The sequence below is a fragment of the Stigmatopora argus genome, chromosome 23 (assembly GCF_051989625.1).
Source record: "Stigmatopora argus isolate UIUO_Sarg chromosome 23, RoL_Sarg_1.0, whole genome shotgun sequence".
NCBI lineage: Eukaryota > Metazoa > Chordata > Actinopteri > Syngnathiformes > Syngnathidae > Stigmatopora > Stigmatopora argus.
In genome coordinates this window covers 9,185,608-9,213,588 of record NC_135409.1, presented here as the reverse complement: position 1 = coordinate 9,213,588, position 27,981 = coordinate 9,185,608, and the positions used below count along the sequence as shown (strand labels likewise).

At 49.4% G+C, this 27,981-nt stretch overlaps 2 protein-coding genes and 1 long non-coding RNA gene across 11 annotated transcripts in view; 1 reads left to right on the top strand and 2 right to left on the bottom strand.

Annotated features, from left to right (window-relative positions):
* The window catches only part of gata3 (GATA binding protein 3), a 68,805-nt gene extending 47,865 nt beyond the window's left edge, over positions 1–20,940 (bottom strand). The window contains exons 1-5 of one of the 9 annotated variants that reach the window (XM_077594151.1): positions 17,875–20,940; positions 16,456–17,079; positions 15,246–15,391; positions 13,500–13,625; positions 3,725–3,804 (exon numbers count right to left, since the gene is read on the bottom strand). In XM_077594151.1, coding sequence (XP_077450277.1) covers positions 3,725–3,804; positions 13,500–13,625; positions 15,246–15,391; positions 16,456–17,079; positions 17,875–18,112 — 1,214 coding nt within the window. In that variant the 5' untranslated portion in view covers positions 18,113–20,940. Of the gene's footprint in view, positions 1–3,724; positions 3,805–9,099; positions 10,643–13,495; positions 13,626–15,121; positions 15,392–16,398; positions 17,080–17,874 lie in introns of those variants that run through there. The other 8 variants (XM_077594150.1, XM_077594154.1, XM_077594158.1 and 5 more) reach the window with 8 other exon arrangements.
* usp44 (ubiquitin specific peptidase 44) overlaps positions 20,463–27,981 on the top strand; it is a 26,128-nt gene continuing 18,609 nt past the window's right edge. Inside the window, exon 1 of the mRNA XM_077594149.1 lies at positions 20,463–20,648. The gene's annotated coding sequence lies outside the window, so the exon portion shown is untranslated. The remainder of the gene's footprint in view (positions 20,649–27,981) is intronic.
* Positions 20,966–27,981, bottom strand: part of LOC144069080 (uncharacterized) — a 23,792-nt gene continuing 16,776 nt past the window's right edge. Inside the window, exons 2-4 of the long non-coding RNA XR_013298380.1 lie at positions 27,689–27,825; positions 23,326–23,484; positions 20,966–21,167 (exon numbers count right to left, since the gene is read on the bottom strand). This is a non-coding gene — a long non-coding RNA (uncharacterized LOC144069080). The remainder of the gene's footprint in view (positions 21,168–23,325; positions 23,485–27,688; positions 27,826–27,981) is intronic.

Here is a 27,981-nt window from a genome sequence, read left to right as displayed (position 1 = left end):
TGGTCCCCTGGGGGGCGCCTGACTGATCTAACAGGGGCAATTAATTTGTTTTTTTTGGGGGGGGGGTTAATTCCCGTTAAGACCTGCAAGCACCAGCGAAAAAAAGAGGGAGGGGCGGGGCGTCCCTGTGGGACTTCTGAATGCGCTCTGATACAAAGTGGGCCCAAGGGGGGCGCCGCCAATCACCACTTGTAAACCAACGCTAGCTAGAGGTGACCCACTTAGTTCAAGCAGGCAGGGAGACTTTGATTCCTTTCTGCTATTAAACGGAGCCCAATTGAAATGGAACTCATTGAGCGCCACTGACCATGTCCAATTCAAGCCGTTCCAATCGGAGGCCCGACAATGAGCGCGCCCGTCACCGCCATCCCAGCTGGGCGGTGATGAACGGGGGGGGGGGCCCTTTCTCTCGGGCCTCCGACGCCGCACTCTCCAGAGGACCATTTGGTGGTCCCGCTCCCCGGCACCGGGACTCTCAAGAGACCCATAGGATGGGGGGTGGCGTCCGTTAACGAGTGGGAAAAAGCTCATTGGGCGGATGGGCCACCGTGAAGGGGAAAAAGTCCAATTTGGGCAAAAGTGGGCAGATCCCGTGGCCGGGCAACGTAAAGCGGCGGACAAAAAGCCCGGACAGTCGGTCGGATTTGGGCAAACTGAGGAAACCGCGGGGGTAGGCTGGTTCCGTCCCGCGCCGCCCATTGGCCGACGCCAACGATACGACCGCGATACGACAAGCTGCGCCGCAATAAAGGCCCGTATTTATGGGAGGATTAAATATGGAGCGGGCTGTTGCAAAAAAAAAGGAGAAGGGCGCCGTGGAGTACTTGAAAAGGGAGGCCGAGAGCCGCGACGGTGACGGTGGGCCTTTTGGGGGATTGCCCGTGGCTTTTGCCACGTTTCCGCGTATTGGTCGGTAAACGCAGACGGGAGGCAAACCAGTCCGGACCTGTTCCGCCAGCCGCCGCATCAAGACGCGCACGCCGCCACACTTTTAAACGCTGACAATCACTTGCGGCCGGTTTCTCGTGAACTGCATTCCAGTCTTCTTTTTTTTTAACTTCAACGCTTCCTGTTATCAGCTTCAGCAAACAGGAAGTGGGGGGGGGGGGGGGGGTGCTATGTCTAACGTACTGTCAGGAAGGGAAATAACATTTCAAAGCCGGCAAGTGCACATCAACACAAAATCATATGATTTGTTACCCAATTTAAAGCAGATGACAAACAAGACAAAACGGATGACGTTTGCTCTTCATTCTTAAGTTTGAAATGATTTTCAAGTCAATGAAGAAAACGACATTTGAAATGCGATGATGAATCGATGACTTCACCAATAAGACAAAGTCAAATATTTGACCAAGAATCATTTCAAATAAGGCTCAGGCATGTATCCAACCGCTATGGATTTGACATTAAAACAAGAAAGGCCGTTCCTAAATGAATGAAGGGCACATTTAAAAGCATAAAGGCAGAGCAAAAAAAAAAGTATCTTAAACGCACTGCAAGCAGTCATTGGGCTAAAATATACTGATGATCATAATAATAATAATAATGACTTGACATATTTTGGATGAAGACGCATCAGGGGAGTTATGTGGAGGCGCGAGATGGCGCGGCGGCGAGTCCGATCTTGCCTGCCGCGTTGCGCCACTCGAGGAATGCGAGCGCACGTCGGCGTGGCCGCGGCTCGCAAGGGGAACGCGCGACAATCGGGCCCCTTTTCCGCACGCCGCCGTGCGGAAAGCGCGCTCCGACGTGATGAGGCAACGTGCTCGACACCCCAACGCGTGTCAACTTTTTAAAAAGAAATCAATCTAGTCCTCGTGCACTCCGCTTCACCTTTGCCTGGGAGTGACGGGCATGACTCACCTTGCACGTACGCAGTGGATGCGAGCGCGCAGGTGTCTTTGGGCTTGACAAAGTCAAGTCTTTGCATCTCCGCGGGCGGACACGCCGCTTTCGATGGGAGACAAAAGTACAGACGCTCCCCTACTTACGAGAACGAGTTAGGTTCCGAGCGATTGTTCATAAGTTGAATTTGTTTGTAAGTTGATTCAGTGCTATATTTTGTATTATAATTTATGTTTAAGGCCTATACAAGTATATTGAAGGTTTATATAAGTGCATTTGTATGTTTAAGGCTTGTATAAGTAACACCCATTGGTTTGTACTAAAAAAAACATTTAATAAAATGGAGAGAATATGTACAGTACTGTATAGAGAGAGAGAGAGATTTATGTATTAGAAAGTGGCCGAAAGAAGCGATCTAACGACGATTGCACAGTTTTCTTCTTTTTTTTTTATCATAAATGATGCTGTAGCACTGTATGGCATCATTCAATTGATTTGCAAACTTTGTGCAACGTTCAATATTTGGGTCCTGCTGCTCCATCTTTATGTTTATCAATGGTACTGACGGTCGAACGATTCAAGTTGTATGAGTAAGTTGTAAAATGTCTAAATAAAGTACAACCCAACTCACTGTAGCGAGGAAGAACTATATTTCCCAGCAGTCACTGCGCACCGGAACCCGGAAATAGGCTGCTTCCGGTAGCCAGCGCTATTGCATTTCGATGTTCATCCATATATAATATATATGCGTCTAAAAAAACGGTGCGTGCTTTGTGTGTCTAAAATACAGAAATAGCACTCGTTACTGACACTGCGGCGTAAAATACGATGCGCCAAATAGGCGTGAAAATACGGTAGCCCATCCCCGTGGAGAAAATGCTCAAACGCCAGTCTGTGTCTTTAAGACACCGTATGGTTTTCCACGCAACGCACTGGTCTACCAAGTGTGACACGTCAATGGCCGCCGCACTCAATTGCCCAAATTGGGGCTCGTGCGAGCGAGCCAGCCGTGGCTGGCGTTTGGCTGTGCGAGCGCGACACCCGAAAAGCGCGTAAAAGCGCGTAAAAGGACGCCCATTTCCAGGAAAGTCGGATGGGAGCCCGGGCCACGGGTTCATTGGCCCTTGGGTGTTTCTGCTAAAACGCACCTGTGCCAAAGAAACACACCCCTTTACACCTGTTTATGGAACTAGGGGGGGCGCCGTGATCAGGTTCTAACTTGCGTGACCCCCGAATAAAAGCCCTCATAGCTAACGCTAGATCGCCATCAATGGAGCTTTAAATGAAAGCTATTATCCAGTGGCGCTACCTCCCAAAACGGAGGTCCCGGGAGGGTTTTAGTTGGGGGGGGGTGTCCATTACGGGTCTACGGCCCGGACCGGAAGCGGGTGGGGGCATCCATTACGACTCAGGGGGATGTAATGTCCAGATGGCCAGGTGCTCCCAAGAAACCTGTGCCCCCCACCCAACAATCAGCGGCCTTCATGAACCGCCCCGGGCCGGCGACCCCCGGGGGGTTCCGGGCCCGACGGTCACGGCGGAGCGCTCAAGCGGAGACGAGGCGGGAGGCCGCCGCCTCGGACAAAACTTTGCGGAATGCAGAGCGAAGCGACAGAAAAAAAAGCAATTCGACAAATGACAACGTTTTCCAAAATGGCCACCGATGGAGAAAGAAAGTGATTGGACGGGTTTGACTATTTGCGAAAGAGGATATCGAGACTTATTCTAGCTTGTTACTTTGCATTGAGGGGGTTGACGGCACAAATAGGGGGCGACAAGTATTACATAGGCCATATGTTTCCTGATTGAAAATGGGGCGACATTTCATCTACATTGGAGCTCATTACATGAACATCATTTGAATAAAAACTCTTACCGTGCCTTTCTTGAACAAGCGGCACATCCATGCAGGTGGGCGACGCCGACGCGTGGTCTCCCAAAGCGCCCCAAGAGTCTCTGTAGCAAAAAAAGATCGATTAATAAACACCCTAGGGCAGGGGTAGGGAACCTACGACTCTTTGCTAACCTGTAAGCTAAAATATGGAAATTGCTGGTGACAGAACTGAGATATTACATCTAGAACTGCTTTAATCTTCATTTATTTTTGCAGTAGACTCTTCTGGAATGCATCCTCTCATTGATTAGCAACAGCATAAGAATCTTTAAAAAAATATTCCGTTTTTTCCACTTTAAAAGTGGTGAAATTACCCCAAAAAATTGGGGGAGAAGGGGGCTCGAAAGTGGACGGGCCGCCGCCGCTGCACTCATTCAACCTTCCAAAGTTGCGAGTGGCGTGTCAACACCGGTGATTTACGAGCACGCTTGTCCATTTCAAGAGTAGCGGGGGGGGGGGGGGGTGTCGTAATACACACACACACACACACACACACAAAAGGGTTATTTGCTGACCGCAAATCACTCATTCCCAATGATCTTCGGGCCCTGAAAGTATCATTCGCTGGCAGCCCAGGTCGAATTGAATTGGCAATAAATTGCCTTTATCGTTATGAAACAAGTGCAATGAGATGTAAAACAAAAAGACAAAATATCCACTTACTTTTGTCCAACGTGCACATTTCTTCACCGGGCAGTCCAAAGACAGCCAGGACAAAAATCAGAGAGGACGCACGCACGCGCCTTTCACGTACATAATCAAAACACACTTGGCGTGCGTCCGTTTCAGCAAAAAGTCGACGTTTCAACGTTCAAACGCTTTGTCGACGTTTGACGGGCCGTTCGGACTATTTGAAAGAAATAAAATCAATCCAACGAACGAATGGAGAACAAACGAACAGCAACACACGCACAACTGTTGTTTGTGGTCGCCATGTCTTCTTTTTCTTCTTCTACGGATTTAATGGAAGGTGGCATTTGGGTGCATTACCGTAATGCACTGTGTTAAAGTATGCAACCCTACAATATTACTGCCCCCAGTCTTGCTTTCAATGGCAACCTCAGTGTCCATATATTTCAATTTGACTTTGGGTTTTGATCTATTTATTTGATATTTTTCATGTTAATTGGGGTGGCCATTGGAACTCTTTCTTGCCCTGCCAAAGACACTGAGAAATGTCCATTCCATTGGAACGGCCAACCTGCCAACGTTTTCTCCAAAAATACAAACACATATAGTAGTGTATATCCATTTCTAAATCCTCTCCTGGTGAGGTTAATCAGTGTTGAAAAAGGATGGATGGATGGATGATGCCCTTTTATAGATCATCTTTGGTTGTCTTTGGTCTTACTTTTTAGTGAGATGGTGCTTTATTTGCAATCTTAGGTTAAGCGCCCCATTTGAGTACTTTCCACTTGTCATTTTAATCAATAGATTTGGAATAGCGCCAAACACGGCGGCCAAGATGACGGATGCCAAGTGCAGAAGGACGGCGCCCGTCCGTCCGTCATGGCCGTCCGTCCCGAACAAAACCTCCCTCTCTTTCTTTCTTTCTTTCTTTCTTTCTTTCTTTCCCGGCCACGGCGTGTCTGGACGGGCCGCAGGCGTTTCCAGTTCCAACGGGTCAACCGAGTGGTGGCCTCTATCTAAGAGCGCCCTTTGGCTCACCTGCCCCCAGGACGCCCCCCCCCACCCCCCCCCCCCCCTCATCTGGGCCAACCAGAAGGACAGTTCTCTCCACTTTAGTCTTTTGTCGACTCGCCGCCGCCAAACAACTTTGCGGATTTGCGCGCGTCGCCGACAGACGAAGGAAAATGTCAAGTTTGGCGAGGGGAGCCAAAAGCAGCGCCAAGCGAGGAGGAAGCCGCTTTGCGGCGATACGGCCGAGCGGCCGGGAGTGACTGAGCTAGTCGGCACAATGGGGGCCGGCCCGGCCCCCGCCTATCCGCTTTTTTTTCGGGGTAACGAGGCGAGACCCAACGCCGGCTTTGGGGTCATTCGCGGAAGAAAAAGGAAAAAAAGAAGGCGCAATTGATTTGCTAGAAAAGTGAAAACTTTGGCCCACTGTCTGCCAGGTTTGGTCTTGTTTCACAAGACCTCGGGTGGGGCCGCGGGCTTTGCGGGGGCTGGGCCGCGCTTGGAAAATCTCCCTTGTAGGCAGTTGCTGGCTGTCTCATTCCATGGCTTTTCAGGGAAATGGTCGTAAAAAGGCGAGCCCCCGCCGCCGTCCCTCCCCCGCCCCCTCACCAAACCAGTTCCTCCACATAGAGGCTCGCCGTTGGAGCGGAGCACCTGCCGCTTTTCACTTCCTGGTCGACGGCTCCCGGTCGGTCGGTCGGTCGGCCGGCCTTTTGCGTAAGACCAAGTTTGGTTGGTTTGCCCGGAGCGTTGACGGGCCGGGCCGCGCATTCCCGCTTTCTAGCAGAGCGTTGTCCGTACCGCAATAGCATACCTGTCAACCTCTGCCGATAACTGCCCTTATAAATGATTTTGATTCCCCTTACAAACCCCCAAAAAACCTTACAAACACCGTACGACTCGTACGGGTAGGTAAGGGGAATCCTAATAATTTATAAGGGCAGTTATCGGGAGAGGTTGACAGGTATGCAATAGTTTCACGGAAACGGCCACAGCCGTTTGCTTGCGAAATACGTCGGGTGGGGGAAGGCGTTTGATTTTGCTCGGCGCCATTCCAAAGAAAAGAAAAATCAGCGAGTCGGTCAAGCGTGACAATTCCCGGTTAAACTTTAAGCCTTGATTTGGATCAGCTCGTTGGCGAACGGAGGCTGGAAAAGACCCACGTTGTCACGGAAGCGGTAACAAAAAAGCCCGCCGGCGTTGGAGAGCAGCAAAGCGTTAAACGACAAACAACGCCGCCCTTTGAGAAGAAGTGGGGCCACTTTGCGAGGCCTTTGAAAAGATGGACTTGTGTCTGGAGAAGTTGGAAGTCAAGATGAAAGATAGGAGGACACGGGAGTGGCTAGCTTTTATGGCTAAACGCTTAGCCGACATAGTAGCGTGTTTGCGTTTCTAAAAAAAGTTGGCATACGCCTTGGAAAATAAATCGTGCCAAGAAGTTGTCAGCCAACACGGGCAGAAGTGAGCAGCACCTGCCGGCGTCCGATCGGGCGGGCGAGATTTACGGCGGGTGGCGGCGGGCCCGGCTAATTGCCGCCACCCCGACCACTAAAAGAAGGAGAGACACAGGGAGATAACAATAGTGACGGTTGCGCTCATGCAAATGTTTGGAGGGCGTCGCCAGTTGAGCAAAACTTGCCCCCCACCCCACCTCCATCGTGATCGTGCGGGGGGCCCTGTTGGGGGACACGGTTGGAAAACACGCCCCTATGAGTTGGTTTGTTTTTGTTTTTGAACTCATCCATCAAATTTGGGTGTCAAAAAATGGCGAAGATTTACCCCTGGGTAAACGTTTCCACTGACACCAACTGTCAAGTCAACTATGGAGAAGATATGTCTGCCCCTCCTCCAGACCAACAGGGGGCAGAAAAGAAAACTCAATCAAACTCTCCTCAACTCATTTCCGGCCTGAGGTCATAGGTCATGAACCAGGATATAAATTCAGTAGTCCAGCCTTGAAAGAGGACAGGCAAAAAAGGAACAAGAAATAACCCTTCAGACCCGATCGATCACACGCAACTGGTTTTCAAGCTAATCCTTGCAGCAAATGCTAACCCTTCCAACAACTTCTTTCCTCTCACTGGAAAACTTCAATAAAATTGTAAACTGGAAGGATTTGAGTTGTTCCTGCTGTGAAAAGATCGGGGCCCCTTTTCAAGTTTGGGGCAAAATTTGAAGAAAGTAGAGAGAACTTGACACCAACTGAAGCATTTGTGCCGTCGACAGCGGCTTTCCACGTCAACCGGACGCTCGCTAAAGACATTGAGAACAATAGAAGAAAGCTTGCGCTTGGCCATCGTAAATCCAAATTTGCGTGGAGTCAAACGCCAACACGGACCCTTTAGGGCTCATCCCGTTCGATGCGTTTGCTTTTTTTTTTTTTCTCCGACGGGCCCACCATTTGAATTTCAATAGCGATCGTCCGTCTGACGGATTTGACGGCGGGAGGTAAGATTTTCGCCCGCGAGCGGCACTCTACGTTGTGAATGCAAAGTCTGCTTTTGGCTGGCTCGTCGGGACGGCGCCGCCCGCTTTACGGAGCTTTGCGCTCGTCATCGGCGAGGCCGTCCAAGAAGCCTCGGGGGCACGTCGCTAAAAGAGATAATTATCTTTTATCTTCCGCGTCGTGACGGGAGATTACGGTGGAAATTTACGATTGTTAGCCAGACAATGGGAAGCCACACGCCGCTTGTGTGTGTTTTTTTATAGCCAACAAGTGAGGGAACTCCCGCAATGGCGCGCCGCTTCAGCCTTGAGGTCTTTTCCCAAACTAGGATAGAAAATAAATAAAGCATGTAATCCCGGGAATGATAGTTAATCTCCACCATCGTGTGTCACTTGAAATCATCTCCGTGTGGAATCACAGCGAGAGAATTGCACTCGCCGTGGGACGTGGGTCCGGGGACACCACAAATCCCGGGCCTACCCAAAAGGCCACGTTTAGGACAGCCAGAGCCAAAGCCACCAGCGGTCTTGGACCTTCTCTGGGGGACCACTTTTTACGACTGTGACTAAAAGCAGAGGAGAGCGCTGGAGCCTCTGAGGACAAAGACCTTGGCGACAGAGGCCAAAGAAACCTAAAAGTCCAACTCTAAACGGGCCGGCCTCCAAAGGACAAAGGAGCTGTGAACTAAAATCCCCTTTTGGGACCGCAATCTCCTCGACGGTCGCACACGTGTCACCCGAGACGAAAACTCCAAAAGGAACAAAAAAAATAAAAATCCGAGCGAAGCCGAGCGCCCGGGGTCAGAACGAGGCCACGGGGTCCGAGAGTGGGGCAAATCTCCCTTCCTATCCCTCTGTACACACACACACACACACACACATGCGCACACAATTCCCATTCCACTTCCCATCCTCCGCTTGAACTGGCTACTCAAAACAGGAGCGGATCTCCCAATCGGTCACGCCGCTCCCAAACAAATGAGGACGGATCGCTGAGCCAGCAGCGTACGCGCCTTCCTGGCTTCCAAAAACATTAGCTTGGTTGGGAACTAAAAAAAAACAAAAAAGAATGGACATCGGTGAAGAAATGCCATGCCCCCGGAAGCCACGCCACACCACAGAGAAGAAACGCAAAGGCCACCCCTCCCCGTTAACGGTCGACGCCGACGGAGAGTCCGTCCATCCGTTGTTTGATTTGCGGGTGTTTAGACGCGCGCTTCCCGCGGGGCTTTATTCCCGCCGGGTGAAGAAAGGACGGCTCGGGATGGGCACGCTAACAGAGATTAAACTAGTTTTATTATTTTGAAACAAGGGGGAGGGGGCACTCGGGGAGGCTCTACCCAACAAAAAACAACCAAAGAAAAAGCAGCCATATTTTACACTGGTGATTATTATTATTATCATTATTAATATTATTATTATTCAATTTTTACAACCATTCAGTCTGCATAACATAAAGAAATAATTCTACATCTTTGTTTCTTTCGTATTTTTGGTACTCTGGTTTTTTTTTGTACATACAAATAACAAATACAGGAACTTTTTTTTCACAATGCATATCATCATCTGTCAAGTGTGTGCGTGCGTGCGTGCGTGCGTGCGTGCGTGCGTGCGTGCGCGTGTCGACACAAAGCAACAGGCCTAAAGAGACCTAAAGCACATCCAAAAATAAAAGCATAGGCATTGACGTTATCTTTACATGGATTCGCTCGTGTCTTCGTACCCTTCTTCGAGTGTCCTTTTTTTTGTTTCCTTTGTTTTTTTTCGGAGGGTGGGGGGAAGGGCTTCCCTTAAATGTATTTCATACAATTTGTACAAATGTCCTGTTACACAGGTGCGAGGGCGGGGTTTTGGCGATGAGGTTTTTGTACACAAATGGAGATTCTTGTCCCGCCCGCCCGGGAGGAATCAAATCTCCCGCCGGTGCCGGTGTTTTCTGCCCCGACTTTGGATTTTATAAAAATAAGATGATCCTCAGTCATCAAGGTAGTCCGCAAAAAGTGCACGGCCGAGGCCGGCGTCGGCGCTCGGCGCTCGGCGCTCGCCCACCCCACCGAGCCCGGGGGAAGGCTTCTTCGCTTTGGAATTTGCGGGGCCGCGTCCAAACGGCGGACAGAGAAGGAGGTCTGGCCGGCCCACCGACCCGTCGAAGCGTAGCGCTCGCCCCGCAAAGCCTGGAGTGGTCAGCCTCGGTCCAAGACGCATTCGGGGGAGAAAGCGGCCGTTCCGGATCCTTTTGGTGTTGGCCGTTCCGAGATCTCCTTTTGGGACGGGCTCGAGTGCCCGGATCGGTGGAACCGGAGGGACGAGAGGGAGCGGAAGGGGGCGGGGACTTCACCTCCGGGACTTTCAAATAAAAGTGAAAAAAAAGATGGTGGTGCCCGCTGCAGATGGGGCTCAAATTTCAAAGCAGAGAAGCCTCGGGGACGGGAAACGGCGTCCGGTCGGCGGGCGTCCGGCCCGCGTCCGTCCGGACTGCGGCCGCCTAGCCCATGGCCGTCACCATGCTGGACGGGTGGTGAGGCGCGAAGGAAGGGTGCATGGGCGTGGGGCTGCTCAGCATGTGGCCCGAGTGCGAGAAGGGCGGGAAGGAGGACATGTGGCGGGAGAGGGCGGCCGGGCTGAACGAGCTGCTCTTGTCCATCAGGCTTTTGGAGAAGTCGTCCATGCCGCCCATGCCCACGCCCACGCCCATGCCTACGCCCACGCCCACGCCGTCCTGCAGGGACTTTTTGCTCTTCTTGGACTTGCTGGACATCTTGCGGTTGCGCGTCTGGATGCCTTCCTTCTTCATGGTCAGAGGTCGGTTGATCTGCTCTCCACAGGGAAGACACGGAAGAGGGCAGGTTAGTACAGACGCCCCCCTACTTACGAACCAGTTAGAGTTAGGTTCCGAGCGATTGTTCATAAGTTGAATTTGTAAAAAACATTTAATAAAATGGAGAGAATATGTACAGTACTGTATAGAGAGAGAGAGAGAGATTTATGTATTAGAAAGTGGCCGAAAGAAGCGATCTAACGACGATTGCACAGTTTTCTTCTTTTTTTCATCATAAATGATGCGGTAGCACTCTATGGCATCATTCAATTGATTTGCAAACTTTGTACAACGTTCAATATTTGGGTCCTGCTGCTCCATCTTTCTGTTTATCAATGGTACTGACGGTCGAACGATTCAAGTTGTATTCCCGTGCAACGCTCACCACTTTCTCACGCGCATCAAGCTTCGTTATTATTGCCACTCGTTTCAAATGAAATGGCTTGCCTCTTCCTTGCAACTCCCTCAATAGAAGCCTTTCACTTTTTACCAACCATATTCAATAATGGATGCACAAGATATTTAATGATACAAATGAAAAAGGTTGTTTGCGCACTGGAGATACGTTCACGCACTTCCGCATTGTAACGAATTGGACAGAAGAAGGTAGATGCTGGCTGAGCTGAGCTCTCACAGCGCCAGGCGTCGGTATTAGCGGCGGAAAGAAGCACTACTCGGAAAAAAATACAAAATCCAACTTACGAACATTTTTTGACATAAACGCAATTTGCAGACATGTTGGTATGTACCGTTGTTCGTAAGTCGTATGTTCGTAAGTAGGGGAGCGTCTGTACAGGAGGGGAGCACGGGGAACATGGGGAACACGGGGAGCGCCATCTCCGCCGCGCTCCTAGCTAACTCAACGCCACGCCGCTCCTAGCTAGCTAGCTAACCGGGGCTGGCGAATGACCTTCCGCGGGCTATGTTGCTGGTTTGGAACGGAGCGTCTCGCTCGGCGCCAGGAGGGACGGAGGTGGCGGGGCGGGGGGAGCTGCTTTGGAGGGGGAGGTCAGCCCGGCGGGCCAAGTCCTCCTCGAACCGTCTCGTCCCGGCGGTCGGCCGCCGCTCCGCGGTTTAGCCGGCGGGAATGGAGACGGTGGAATTTGGGCCGCGGGCAGGATTACGGGGAGAAGGGCCGGCTGGTGCGCTGCGCTGCGGTGGGGTGCGGTGGGGTGGGGGCGCTCGCGGATGAGCCCGACTGGCTCCCTGATCTCTGCCGAGCGTTTCTTCTTCCCGGAGAAATGGGTTAGGGGATTTCTTTCTGGCTAGCTCTGCTCTCAAAGATGGGGTTTTTTCTTGTTGTTTCTTTTTCGCCCACTCCGAAAGCGGAGCGCTCGCCCCGACGGGCCGGGACGGAAAAAAAGAGTGACGAGAATCTCGTCATACGAGCTCAGTTCCGCAACGGATTAAGCTCGTATCTCGAGGTACCACTGTATTCAGATGCTATAGCCGTCGCCAGAAGCCTATTTAGCAATAGTTATTCCTATTCTTGGTTTCCCATCCAAATTTCACCCTCCAAAAATTGCATTTTCTATGGGTTTTTTTTTTCTTCCTCGTCTGGAAGCATTGTTGGGATGGAGCCACTCCCGGCCCGTAAAGTAGCGGATTTGAAATCTCCCTAGCAGAGATTGGGTATCGGCCGCCGCGAACGGGCTCGCCCCTTTTCCAATCTTCTCTGGGCCCACGGCAAGGCGGAAAAACCATTTACGAGGCGTGGGAATATCTTGCGCCCGTCCCGGCGCCTTCTCCCGGTCGTTATTATTAACTAAAGATGGAAATGGACAGCTTTTGGCGGCCTCCCCCTCCCCCGGATGCTTTCGGTACAGCGGGAGGGGGCAGATACGGTGGTCAGGGGGAAAAAAAAAAATTAATGGGATTTTAATTAAGCTCCTTCTTTAATATTCACAAGCCGGCGGATTCACGGCGGCTGCCAATAAAATCATTAATTCGCTTTATCAGCCGCGGTTCTGCAGGGACAATTAGCGCTGGGGGACGTGAGCGGAAAACAAAGATGGGGGGGGGGGGCGATCTGGGCAAGGTGACTCTCAGCCGCAATTTAAAAAAAAAAAATCTTTTATTTTTTTCCCACTAAATGGGACATTTTTTTAAAAAGCGTCCGTTTGGAAAAAGCAGCGCGCAAGAAAGGGCACAACGTGGACAGCCTTTTTGTCCACGGAATTACAATAGAAAATAGAAATGTCCGATTATTATTATTATTATTATTAAAAGGGCAAATAGTAAATATTGTTTTGTGCCATTTGTCCTTTCTGTGTATTTGAAAATTGAGTCAAATCATTTGCATTCTATATTGTGGCCTGTAAATAGAATGACAAAAGGGGATGTCATTCATTGCACGGTTGAAGCGGAAAAAGATTCGATTCCATCAATCACGCATTTCATTTGGAGTCCATCATTCAAAAAGTGAACTACGACACTAAGTTGAAAATCGGCCTCTTTGGCTTCTTTTATTTAATTCGACTTGCGTGTTCCGTTCCTAATAAAAATGCTATTTTTCAAAAGGAAGATCGATGAACGTTCCACCCTTTTTAGTGGTTACCGGGTCGAATCCATTGACAAGTCATTATTGAGAAATGTGCAAAGTTTGCTTAGCTTTGCTCCCGTCACCTACAAACGACGCGTGGCAGGAAACCAAATGGATCATCCGCCGGAAGACGCTCACGTGTCTTTCAAGTCTTTTCGACTTGAAAGCTCCGCTTTCTTTGTGACAAAATCCATTTTTCCACATTTGTCTTAACCTTTTCCACGCAAAATATTGGCCCTCGAAGCTAAAGGCCCATTGGCTTTCCCCACCCCCCGTTCTATGGTGTTTTGTAGGGTTTTTTTGGGTGAACTTACATTGTGCAGCTTAAAGTAGAGTCCGCAGGCGTTGCAGACGGGGTCGCCGTTGGCGTTCCGCCTCCACAGCGTGGTGGTGGTGGTCTGGCAGTTGGCGCAGGACGTGCCGGCCCGCCTGGCCGCCGACTGCAACCACGATACGGCAACGACAACAAAAAAGAAGAAAACAAGACAAAAAAAAACAATCAACAAATGATTTCTCTGGCGCCATTCCTGAAAATTACGACAATTTGCAAAGGTTAGAAATGAAGACAGGAAGAATGGGGGGGGAGATTGGGGTGAGGGGGTTAAAAAAGAAGAAGAAAAAAAAGCAAAGGAGCGGAGGCTAGGCGGCTAAAAATAGCACCGGTGCAGAATCAACATTTGCACCAAACATAAAAGCAGAGATAAAAGCGCAGCCTTGACACGCTGCCGCCATTAAATCTGATTAAATGTCCTCCTCCTCCCCCGACAAAAAAAAAAAAAGAATAGAACAAGTGGGCCTATATCGGCACGGTGTCAACAACAACAACAAAAAACGGGGCGCACGGTCAGATGCCGGTGGAATGATTATTTTGGGTGAGATGCGCTAATTAAAGGCATGCATCGGTGGTGGGGGGAGCACGCTGCAGGGGGGGCTGATGGATTGAAATGCTGCTGCTGCATGCTTGACATTGATGTTCTAATCTCTCTCTCTAAAAAAAAAAATACTAATCAACAGGCAGGTGAGCGCCAGGGACCTTCATCATCATCATCATTATCATCATGTCTCCAATTCAACGCGCGCACTTTCCCATACGTTTCAAATTGGGGGAAGAATGGTTCGGGGTTAGGGCCAAAAAGCGCCCCAAACAAATGCAAAATCCGCCGCGCGCCCGTCGCCAGCGCTTATCTGGCATCCCGCGCGCGCCCTTTTGCCGCTTTGAGGCCGTCCCAAAAGATTTGCCCGAGAAGCTCAAATCAGGGATGTCCAAAATAGGGCTCGGGGGAGTGGGGGGGGCTGACGCTCTTAAAATGGAAGAGCGCCAGCTTCACATTAAGCGGAGCCGAAGTCGCGTGCCGCCGTCAAGTAAGGCTAGAGGAGAAGACCAAATTGCTTTTGGCCAATCGGGAAGAAAAAAAAAACTCTCTTGAATTTAGCGGTGCGGGACAATCTCATCTTTTTTTCCCTCTGCACAAAACTCATTTTCCATAATTGTGGTCATATTTGCAGACCTGGCTATTCAGTGGATTTTTGGGCTGTTTTTTAGACCAGTTCAAGAGAAATCTATGATGTCCCAAAAGCACATTTGGCGGCTTATTTCAGAAGAGTCACCTTTAAGGCCTTGACATTGTTCCAGCCATGAGACGGCTGTGGCGAAAGCCTCCTTTCGTGACACGGTGACCGTCATTTGCAGACGGCTACGTCAAATAATAATAAAAGGGAACAAACGGATTGATTTGTGGGCCTTAGCGTCAAGTGTTTTGCTTTTTCTTTTGGTTTTGGACATCCCCAACCCGTCTGCTTCGGCCGTAACAATCCCCGATTGTCTGGTTCTTCGCTTTTGTCTTTCAAATGCTAATAGTGATAATACACAGTGCAGCTTTTTTTTTCTTTGTCTTTTTTTTTTTTGGTTTTGTTTTTAGGATCTGAAAGCAGAGACCTGCACTTGTCGAGTCAATTTCCTGCAGCTAATAGGCCTACTTCTTCCTGGAGAGGAAACACACACAGAGAGAGAGAGAGAGACGCACATGTCATCAAGATGCCAGCGTGGCGCGTTGACGTACCAGCCGCCGCTTGGGCTTGATCAGGGGCCTGTTCTGCCCGTTCATCTTGTGGTACAGGCCGCAGGCGTTACACAGGTAGTGGCCCGTGCCGTCCCGCCGCCACAGCGGGGTGGACGTGGCGCCGCAGTTCACGCACTCTCTGCCCTCTGCCGAGGACGCGCCCGCCAAAAGACAGACACAAAGAGACGCGCGGCGGGTCAGTGCGAGTGCGCGGCAGACCACGCCACGCTTTTTTTTTTTGGTTTGTTTTGCGTCTCGCTTTCAGTCAAATCGGCAGTCGACGCCACAACAGACGACCTATAGCGTTCCCGTCGGCAACGACAAAAAATATACTGATTACGTACAAAGCGCGTCTTTTCGTTTCAAACGGCTTGGACTGCCATGGGTGGAAATAAGGAGGCTACATGATGATTAACATTTTCAATTGTGTAATAATTCAAATAAAATGAGCAAAGGTATGAGGAACCAAAAAATGCTTTACGTGTTGATAACAATAGGGATCACAATTTTATGTCTAACTCATTTTGCAACGTGAATCCAAAACCGATGGAATTTGAGGTCACGCTGTTGAACAATAGATCACCTTTTTTTTAAATTATATTCATAATTCCATAGATAATAATATAAAAATAACAGGAATGGCCGCCAAGTTTATTTAAGACTGACAAAATAAGAGAGGAAAAAACGACGCGATATATAATTTTGGAGTCTGCTCCCAACAATTAATTAAATAGAGCTGTCAGATGGTAACGTGTTATTTTTTTTAATTGCTGCCCCGTGATTGTGACAGCCGGCGTGCGTGCGTGCGTGCGTGCGTGCGTGTTCACTAGTCGAACCGAGCGCCATTTACGCCATTGTCTTCTATTGTGCTCGTCATCGATTAAAAAAAAAAATAGTACGGCGAAGGGGGGTGCTATTAGTCGGAGGGTGACGTCTTTAAATGCAAATGATCCTCCCATTAATAATAATCCCAATGATATGCATCGCATAATCCGTCTGATTTGAATCTCATTAGCAAAAAAAGAAAGAAATAGGAAATAAAAAATGTAACAAAAAAACCGCGTGCTGCTGATGTGATTATCGAGCGCGATCTGGTCGGTCGGTCGGTCGGTCGGTCGGTGTGTTTTGCGGGAGAGTGCGTGCTGAGGCCTACCTGAACACGACCTTGTTTTTGGTCTTGTTTTGGAACCGTAAGTAGAAGAAGACCCACCTATCAGGCTACTTGGTGGGAAGAGGCCTGGCCCGTATTCGGGGACATAGGGTGGGTAAGTGGCGATGGGGTGGTGGTGGTGGGCCGCAGCTGCCGAAGAGGAGGAGCCGGGGGGTCCGGCTCCGGGACCGAGCGCGGCTGCGGCAGCCGCGGCAGCCGCCGCCGCTGCCGCCGCCACCCCGCGGCCGTGACCGCTCTCCAACTTCATGCTCTCGGCTAGCGACACCTGGTACTTGACGCACTCCTTATCCTCGGGGCGTCCTCCTCCTCCTCCGCCGACACCGGAGCCCGGCGTGGACAAGCCCGGGTCCGGCGACACGTCCTTGGGCGGGGTGGGCGGAAAGGTAAACAAGTGCGGGCTGGAGTGGCCTCCGGTCAGCGACGACGACGACGAGGAAGAAGAGGACGACGAAGACGTGGACGACGAGGCCGGGGGGTAGACGGACAGGCCGGCCGGAGGGCCGTGATGGTGATGGTGGTGGTGGTGGTGGCTTAGGGGGTTCTTGGGGAAGGGGCTGAGGTTCCACGGGGACGCGCCGTGGTGCGCGCCGATGCCTTTGCCGCCCGCCGCCTCCAGCCACGGCAGCGAGCCGTGAAGCAACGACGGCCGGCAAACTTGGCTGCCTAGCGCCAAATAGAGACACACACACACACACACAGACACACACACACACACGCGCAAACACACACACACACACGCACGAGCGCGTTAACCAAAAACAATGGCTCGGCTCCACTTTTCGAAATTCAAACACGGCACGAGTCTAACGAATGTTTCCATCCAAAACATTCCCTCCAAACAAACGCGAATAAATTGGCTCAATAATCTTGGCATTGTTGTTGTTGTTGTTTGTTTGTTTTTGGGTTTTTTTGGGGGGGGGGCTCTTTACTATTAATTCACCTCATTTGTCGCGCTAGTATTTGCCCCAAATTTGCTATTCAAAGGAGCAAGTCAATTATTATTTTTTTAAAGCCTTTTAAGCGAGCAGTTTACCTTCGAAAATATATTTTTTAAAATAAAACATTGTTGCTGATTTACAGTTCGGGAAGTGAAAGGTTAGAATACCGGAGAATTCCCAAAATAAGCTTTGACGTGAAACCAGTATTTTTCTTCCTGAATCTGAAACGACAATCCCGTTTTGTATTTTGCGTTTTCATTTTGTCTCCTGTCTAATGGTGTCATTACGAACGACCGTAATAAAATTATTTTGATCAAACTTGCTGATGAATTATGCTTGAACAAATGCGATTTTTCCTTGCCCATAATCCACTTTTACATTTAAAAAAAACGAAGATGCGTTTCACTGTGAAATACACGTTCTTCTGTGTCGTTCGGGGGAAAAAAATGAGCGAGCGATTTTTTCCAAGGTTTTCAAGATTTGATCAAACGCAATTTTCTTTTCGTTTGTGTCCACTTACTATGCGGGGGCGGCGGGTACCTCTGTACGGCCCGCACCGAGTTGCCGTAGTAGGGCGAGACGTGGTTGCCCTGGGCGTCGATGTTAAAGAGTACATCCACATCTTCGGCCAGCGGGTACTGCGCGGGCTCCATGTAGGAGTGGCCGAGGCCCGGGTGGTGCGAGCCGGGGTGCTGCTCGTTCAGCACGGCCGGGTGGTGCGACATCCAGCGAGGCTGCTCCGCCGCGCTTACTTCCATCGCAAGCTTCTTTCCTGGCCTTTTTGTTGTTTTTGCTTGCAGTTGTTGTTCCTCTGCTTCTTCTTGCTGGCTTGCTTGCTTGCTTGCTTGATTTTTTGTTTGTTTGTTCGTTCTTTTGTTTTGTTTTTCCCCTCGCTTCTCTCGCCTTAAAATCCACAAGGTTCTCTCTCGCTCACCTGCGCACACAGACAGAAGCAAGCGATCGACGCATCCCGAGTGAGACGCACACGACTGGATACGTCCAACATGGAGAAGTCGGAGGGGGAGAGCCGCGATCAAATGGGGGCCTTTTTCTCTCCCTCCTCACTCAAATGTGGCCGTTCACTCTCTCTCTCTCTCTCTTTCTCTCTCTCTATTTCTCTCAATTTTTTTCTCTCTCTCTTTCTCCTTCTCTTTCTCTTTCTCCCTGACAACGATCGAGGTGAGGACGTGCGCTCAACAGGTTCGCGTGCGGAAGAGTGACCGGAGAGGCGTGCGAGCCAAGTGTTGCAGCCGCCTAGGCCTCCCTTCTCCCTTCTCCCTTACCTCCCACCCCCTATCTCTCTCTCTCTAGCTCTCTCTCTCTATCTCTCTTTCTCTCGGCCCGCCTCCCTTCCTCTCTTTTTACACTGAAGGCATTCTTTCCGGATGGCGCCAGGCGGCTCAGAGCGGCAGACAGCTGTGGCGCGACGCAACTTAAGGAGGGTCTTTGCATGCTTTGGCGGGGGGTGGGGGGGTCTGCGTCGCCGGGCCTAGCGTGGCCTGGCGTGGCGTGGCGTGGCGTGGGGGGAGTGGGCCAACCTATACTACTTCTAATTGAATTGGCGATCCTTGGGCACGTTTGAAGGGAAGATGTGACACAAAGCCAATGGAAAGAAAAACAACGACGAGGAGGAAAAAGTCAAAGTCAACTCGGGGCAGGCATAATAGGTGGCGCATGCGCGCGCGCGTCCCCGCACCGTTGCGTCCTCTCGCGGTAAGGCACATTGGCTATTGGGTTCAAACACGTGCATGGGCCACTCAGCCAAAAAAACTGGAGAAAACTTTGTGCAAATTGGAGAATTGCAAAAAAGGGGGATATTCCATCGTTCGTTCATTTCAATTCAAATCACAACGTTCAATGTATACATTTAAATTTGGCATCAAATTGGATTTTTTTTCCATTAAAACACTAAACGTTTTTATAGGCAAACCGATTCTGCACATTTGCTATGTTTAGTGTAAACAAACTGTACGAAAAACAGCTCACTTGGCAAAAAAACATCGGTGAGCATTTCAAAATGCTCTCATTTTTTTCAAATAAAATGACCACAAATACCAAATTCCATTTTTCAATGCAAACTAACTATGTATTAACTGGGAATATCCATCAAAAGTATGTCATCCAATTTTATGCAGATATTTACGCTTTCACCAAAAATGCAGAATGTTGTCACCAGTTTCGATTTTTCCCTTCAAAAAATAACAATTTGTGTGGCATTGGGTGCAAACCCGAAAGAAAGTCGATCAACATTGTAGCCTGCACGGTCACGTGAGCAATGATTGACACTTGGGCGGCCCTCACTGACACCCCAAAATGAATCTGGCCTTGTCATGTAGAACGTAACGTACGTGTTGCGATCCCCAATTGAAAACGAACCCCCAGGTTGAAGTAGCGGGTGAATTTTAACAGAATTGAAGCCCATTTGAAACCGGATTCGATTCAGTTTGCTTTTCTTTCCTGGTCTAATCTCGATGATTTCCTTGGCCATTTTTTTCCTTCAACCAAAATGAACGATGCTTCTAGCAGGACACTTGACATTGTAATCTGACGTCTATTTTATTTTCCAACATCCACCACAGTGTATATGATCTGCAACATTTCATCCCTGGCTGCCAGAAATAATCCACTGGTTTTAAACACACGCGCACAATCGCACACACTCGCACACACACACACACGCGCGCGCGAGATCCTTTTTGTGTAGCAGTTGATTGAAAATGAAAGCGGCAGAGAAATCCCAATTAGAACCCAAACCACGTCAAATATCAACGCTATAAATGTACATATTTAATCCACAGGGTGGTGATTTCAATTTGGAGAACAACATTATTTGGAAGTGGCACGGAATTGCTGCAATTGTAGCTTTCAAATGGACGTCTGTTATTATTGTCAAGCTCTGCTGATGATGAAAGAGGATTTAAATTAAAAAAAAACATTTTTCAAAAGAGAATTCAAGGAACGCAAGTGAATTTTTTTTCTGCTTTCTTGGAAGCAAACTACAGGGAACTGGGAAAGATTTTTTTTTCCTCGACTGAATGAAAAAAAAAAAACGGTTTCCTTTTCAAACGTATTTTTCCCCGATCTCACGGCCCCCCCAGTTGAGTAGAAATTGAACGACTGACGCCATGCTCGTCGTCGGGGACAAAGAGTGGACGGAGGCTCGCTCTCGTGCACAAAATGGACGCGAACGGACGGGCGAACGGACGGACGGACGGACGGACGGACGGACGGCAGCGGGATCGAGCGGGCCAGCCAGCGAGAAGGCAACAAAAAAAGCAGCTCGTCCGAAAACAGGTAAGCAACAACAACAAAAGATGCAAAACAACCACCTCTATTTCCTCATTCTGCTACTTGTGCGCCACCGAATTGACCTTCTATTTGCGCCAAATGTGAGTGACATCACCGACGTTCCCGGCTCTGTCATCATTAAGATTATTCATTATCATTGCACATTTAGAGGGGGTTAACGAGGCGACGAGATTGGACGGCGTACACACACACTCGCGCGCACGCGCGCACACACACGCACTCACGCCAGGAATGACGTCATGGTGTTTATGAGGAAAGGAAATGGGAATTGACGCAATATTTACCGACCTTGTTGTCTTGCTGGGATGAGCAGTGACCCGAGCCAAGCCGAGCCGAGCCGAACCGAGCCGAACCGAACCGAGGATGCCCGTGCAAAGACACGGAGTCGGATCGGATCGGAGGTGAGGCGAGGCGGCCACGCGCTCACACACGCACGCACGCGCTTCCGGGACTCAGCCTTCAGGCGACACTTGAAAATGTCCCTCCTCGTTCATTTCGTTTTCACTAAAAGAAAAGAAAAAACAAATCATTCCATCTACTGCCTTTTTTTATACTGTTTTCTTCCATTCTTTCCTTTTCTAGGATTTATTTATTCATTGCTTTTCTTTCTCCTTCACTATATACGTTTGAAATGTATATTTTACACGCCGTTTTGCCCTTATTTTTCTCCTCTCTAATTTAAATTCCATGATTTGATTCTCTTTCAACCTCTCGTGTCTTTATTTATCTTCATTTATCCGTTACCCCTGGTTTTTCAGGACAGTGGGAGGCAAGGGGGCGGCTGATTGGCCCCAACAAACAAACAAATCCGTGACGTCAAATAGCATTTTCGGATCATTGTGTCATTTTGAATGTTTTTCCATTCAAGCGCATTTCAACGTGCTGACGTTTTTTTGTTGAAATGACGTAATAAAGAGTAATGTTTGGATTCGAATTTTGCAAGCGCTTGCCTGCTAATATGTTGCCTATATTTTCAAAATATTCCGCAATATATTCGCAGTGGGCCACTACAATTTAGTACATTTAGCGTTACAACATGAATAATCCCAGTAAAGCCGTTGTAAAAAAATAGTAATGTCGTTCAAGGGACATTTTACATTTTACATTTTAATATGGTCATTTTCAAAATTCTCGCAAATAAAAGAATTTCACATTTTGCGCATCGGGCTGATTGCAAAGCCTACGGACGGAATTTCGACGTCATATTTAGCATGAAGCCGGCCTTCGATGGCGTCTGCCATTAATAGAAATAGAAAGGCGCGTCCTCCTATCATGACAAATTAATGCTGTCTTTTATACAATAAGAATGAGCACTTTTTTTTAAAAAATAGCATCAAACGGCTCGTCCCTCCTCTTTCGTTTTTTTTCGGCGTTACTTCCTGTCATGGGGAAGTAGTAGAGCAAACTGACAAAGAACACAATGTAGGCAATCGTGCCTATAATATTGGGGAGGGTCGTGTTAGGAAGAAAAAAAAGAAAAGAAAAAGAAACAAGATTGAATAAAAGCCTATTAGTCAAATAATTAAAAAAAACATCCATTGAACAGAGGGGGCTGCATCATGAATATTTCATCTTATTGGCACGTGCTGTAAAGAATAATCCCAAAAAATAAATGCAATTAATTATCAGTAAATCATGTTAATGTAGATGAGTGCAATAAAAAAAATACAAATGGAATGAATTTAAAAATGGGAGAAAATACACTTTAAGGGAAATATATTAAAAGATTAACATCTTACTTGAAATTGAATTGTTTGAATAATATGAAAATACATATCCTAGTTAGAAGGGGATTAGAACCAATGATGATCGTACAATTCGTTTAAAAGGCATTTAAGTGGGAGGGGCCTCGTGGACTGCTCGCAATACATTTGACAATAATACGTCGAATAAAATACGATCGGGGAATAAATGAAAAATAAAATCCACATCCAATGCACTTGTTCAAATAAGATTGAAATCAAGCTAAAGCGACATTTTCTAATTGTCTCTCTTGTTTGCATGTTGAAAAATCAAGATGAGAGCTCCAAATTTTGCTCCCCCACGCTTCCGTTTAATTCTCCCATCTTTTTTGGGGGGGGGGTGGAGGGTGCATTAGTATTTATTGGGGGTGTGAAATATTAGGACGGGTGCACGCGCACGCCGGTCTTATCAGCTCACGCACGTCTCCTCAGGCGGGATCAGAGGCGCTGATTGAGAAAGAAGTGCCAAAAAGGGGGTGGAGTGGGGTGCGAGCTGGGGTGGGGGGGCTGCAGGATGCCTCACAATGAATCCTTATCAGCTGCGTGCACATTATCAGCCTTTCAGCACGCATTTATTGCACGGGGGCCACGAGCACGAGCACTTGCAGGAATGCTGTTTAGCATTGCAGCCAAAAGAGGAAAGAAGAGGAGAGGAGAGGGTGGGATCTGATCAAAATAGTGGATGGGGGGGAGGGGGAGGGGGGTGGGGGCACTGTGGCCTAATCTCTCCCAACAGTCTTGCAGCCCATAATTAGTGTGTCAATTTCAACCTGAAAGGAACTGCATCGACCTGCCGTCACCCAAACTAACCATCAACATTCACGTGCCGCCCCCCAAAAAACTCTATTATGTTAAAAACAGCATTCATCAACACTATATATGAGCTTCTTCCAATACGTGTAATCATTTTTTTTACTCACTTTTTTTGGTATCCTGGCAACCATCAGATGGATCATGTCCAATGAGAAGGATGGGGGGTGGGGGGGGGGGTTGGGTGTCCATGTCAAGCAGAATAATCCACGAGTGGGTGGCCCCGTGTAGGAGGCGACAAAATCCTCGTCTCTGCTGCACATATATATCTGAAAACAATAATAACAATAATATCAGTCATAATGGAAATGCATGAGAATATTTCATGCGTATGAATTGGTACCTTCGATAATGGATTGTAAAACAAAGTACCGTATTTTCACGACTATAAGGCGCACCCTCAATGAATGACCCATTTACACATTTTTTCCCATTTATAAAGCACACTGGATTATAAGGCGCCCTGTCTATCTTGGAGAAAATTTAAGACTTTTAAGTGCGCCTTATAGTCGTAAAAATACGGTACAAGAAAAGGCCTTCCGAGTACAGCCAGACCGTTTCAATGTCACGGACTACATTGGAAAGGGTCGGCTTTGCCGCCCGCCACTTTCAGAAAACATTGTTTCCGTCAACGGTAAGCCACTAACATGAAAATAAGTGCAATCAATCAATATGGAGCCAGTCAGCTGCAGTGAGATCATGAACTAATTGCCGGTCGTTAACTTGTCGGTGGGTCTACCGTCCACGGCCAAAGACCTCCAATCGGTTTGAAGCGGAGGCCGACGTTCGTTCCTCCGCTGCCAACCTCCAATTGGAATCTGATGGATTCATTATTAATACAATTTAATTAACATGGAAGACATCTTTAAACATACATTGGTTACAACTTGCAAGTTAAAAATCACTCCCAATCCGTCTTCATCCAGGAGGATTCTGAAGAGCGGCATACTCTTCTCTCCATTTAGTCGCGCCATACTCAAAACATTTATTGTAATCTGATTCAAAACAATTGCATAAGCTAACCGAATAACACCATTAAGGTCAAAAAACTACTGCTCATATTAGATCAAAACAAAACACCTGGGTAAGAATTTGCAGTATAAGCATAATAATTTCTTTAGAAGGTAAACTGCCGGCGTCCAAGTCAAAGCAATTTATGAGTCCTTCGCAGATCTTCATTGCAAACTTGCATCTGGGTGTCTGGGTTGCATGGAGGTGTATCTCCCCCAGTAAAGAGGTGTTACGTCAATAAGATGGACCCAGCAGGGTGACCTCCAGTTTGCCCCAGTCTCAAATTAAATACACTCTTATACAAAAATCATTCAAATGCATACATCTAGCGGAGAGGGCCGGTCCATCTCGGGCCGCCTGACCAAACGCATCCGTGGTCTGGTTTGTTTTTAAGAGGCCAAACGGGCTTTTTAGGGCGCCAATCAAAAGCCGGCTTCATTTTCCAGGAAGGCGACTTTTGATTGACGGGCCGTCGGCGGGATCATGTTTAATCCGCGCCTCTGCGCGGCCCGTTCCCAACTCATTTCTCCTCCTCCGTGGCGAGATGGGGGACTCCGATGGTTGCCGGGGCGACCCAGATAACGCTAAGCCATTTCCATTTTCCGCAAAGGGGAGGGGGCGGCGCCAAAGGTCGCCGCAAAGTCGGGCGCTCATTGGTGGTTATAGATTCGGAGGCCCAAGGACGTCCAATCGTGGGAAGCGGGAGGGCGCAGTTGAGCGGACCGAGGAATGCGACCTCACGTTGACCCGCGCTTTGTTTATCTACCTGTGCCGACGGGCGAGCGAAGCCGGGCGACTCGGATTTGAAAACTTGGACGTGTTTGCGACCGCGACGTCAAAGTACTCCAAGGAGTTTTGGCGTCAACAAAAATCAAAACTAAATGAAAGAACATGTTTTTGTCGATTCCACGGCCCCCGGACGTCCAGGTGAGCGAACCCGGGTCCCGCCGGCTGGAATTTGCGGCCTGCGCCCTGGCGATAAAAAGCCGGCCCAAGCACGCCGTCGGCGTGGAGCCGACGCGGGCCGACGGTCTATCGGGGCGCCGCACGTTGCCCGGGAGCCGTCCCCGGCGCCCGATATTCAAATATCAAAAGCGCCCTCAGATGACGGCGACCGAGCCGGATAAGAAAGACTTTGCATCCAATTACGAGTGATGACAGACATAAAAAAAGGCATTCAATTGTGTCCTATTTCCCAACTTTTCCACGAGAGAGACGAGTACACCCCAACTGGAGCCGGGAACTTTCTCGTCTGGTCTGGTCTGGTCTCGCCGGCCAATCGTTTGGCCGATCGGGCCGGCTTCCTTCCAAGCAAAACAACAGCTGAAGATGAAAAGCGAACAAGGCACTAACGGCTAACTTGAGGGAGTCCAAATATTATGGCAACCATGGAATTTTCCGGATGACGAGTGGCTGTTTTTTTCGACCGGAATTCGGCCCCACGTGACGCTTTGACGCGACGACCATAGCCGTTTTTGGATACGATTTAGAAAAAAAGTGACGAAAATAGAATAGTGGCATATTTGCCAGCATTGAGGCGTGATGCCTTTACACCAAACGCTTTCATCCGATGGCGACTGAAGGGCAGCGCAACACCTGCCGCACGCACGCGGTTAATGTGTTTTTTTGTGAATGGAATGAAAGGTGGTCCTGTGAATCAAAGAGGGGGGAGGTGGGGGTCGCCGTCTCGTCAGTCAGCACTTTTGATGAAGCTTTCTTGAAGTGGAGGAATCAAACACTTCCTGGCTTGAAAGTGGGAACAGCAGCCACTTCCTCCCTCATGCAGGTAGACGGAGGCAGCGTGCGGGGGGGGCGCCGGGATGCCGGGACGCAGGGGCCCAGTCTAAACACCCAGCTGTGCCCCCTCCCACTTTTCTCAAATGGAGACAAAATACGGCGCTCCCTTGGTCCCGACTTTCAGCCGGGCAAAAAGCAGCAAAGTGCCAACGTTTGACACCATCAAAGTATTTTCTCTTTCGTCCATTTTTGGCTCCTTTACGCTTTGCTAGTTTTTATTGAAAAGGCCATTTTTGTGCGGAAGCGTGCACAGTGCGCCCGCTCCTGCGCCGCACACCGCCCCGCCCGCCCCGCCCGGCCGGACCCCTCCCGGGGCCGTAACCTACACCGCGGTCGCGGCGGGGGGTCAGAAGCCTAGCGCTCCGTTCTGAAGGGGCTCATTCCACCGACGGTCACGGGGTTAAGTGGCGCCCAAACACTGCCGCCATTGACGTCCGCGTACACCAGACGCCGACGGGGAGACGGCGGGGCGGGAGGGAGGTCGGGGGGGGGGGGGGGGTCCCGTGCCGCGTGCGCCGACGCCTCAGAAACGTCCGTCTCCTGGGGGGGTGATTATTTCACTCGTTGACGTCCAATCCACTCCGGCCAATGAACGAATCGTCGGCCTCCCGATTGAGATGGAGATACGTTCACGCACTTCCGCATTGCAACGAACTGGGCAGAGGAAGGTGGATTCTAGGTGAGCTGAGCTTTCACAGCGCCAGGCGTCGTCGGTATTAGCGGCGGAAAGAAGCACTACTTGGAAAAAGGCGCGCAATACAAAAAAATCGAACTTACAAACATTTTTCGACATCAACGCAATTTGCAGACATGTTCGTATGTAGCGTTGTTCGTAAGTCGAATGTTCGTAAGTAGGGGAGCGTCTGTATGCATGTTTTGATGCGGGCCTTCCTTCGAAAAAAGCTTTCCCCAGATTTTGGATTTGGTCCGGGAACGCAAAGCCGGCCCGACGGCGCGTCGGACGGGCCGCCGGCGGAAGAAGCGGCTGGGCTGGGCGCGTTTGTATTTGCGTCTTTGTGTGGGGGTGGTGGGGTAAAGCCCCCCTTTTGTCTCCCCTCTGATCGCCGCTAATGCCGCAGCACTAATTGTTTAACACAGAAACACATCTTTTCTCCCTTTAATGTTTTTGTCGCTATTGTCAGCCGCGCATTGATGACAAAACCTTTGTGGATAGCGCCCCCCCCCCCCCACACCGTAGCCCACTCCCACATCCTCCCCCTCCGACGACGAGAGAAAGAAAGACACGGAGAAAAATGTGAACGTCAGCGGGAAAAAAAACGGGGATGTCTGGCAAGTTGCATCATTTCGCCAAACAAACAGTGTGAAAGGGTGTTAGCGGGCCTATTAGCATACGCACACAAAAGGCCCGCCTCGGAAAGAAAAGGAAAACACGGCGCAAAAAGCGGCGCTCGTTACTCTCCTCCAGCGGCCGTGACGGAGGTTCCTCCGAGAGATAAGGTAGCGGGTAAACACGCGATCGCCGCAGATCCCATCGGCTCAAACAAAAGCGATACGCCGCCGCCGCCGCCGCCGCCATCGCCGCCGAGACGAGCGGGAAGGCAAGGATGCCGGAGGTGCGGCCAACGCCGAGCGCTCGCCGCTTATCATTTGCATCATAATGGCAAAGTGATACATGTGCGCTAAGCGCTTGACAAAGTGCCTTACCTTCAAGAAATGTGTCGCCATTGTGTCGCCGCCGACGCTTTCGTCGCTTTGGGAGGAGGGTGGAACCGGGACAGGTGCGGCGGCGGGGGCGGCGGAAACGGGACAGGTGCGGCGGTGGCGGCCCAGCGTTTGGCTTCCTTTTTTGACAGAGAGAGCCATAAACAATTCATATTTTCTAATGTTATTTCTTGAGAGCCATTCTCAGAATTGAAAAGTAAAAATACATGAAGTGGTTTTTTTTTTTGTCATTTCACCACTTTTAAAGTACAAAAAGTCTCTGAATTCTTTTGACA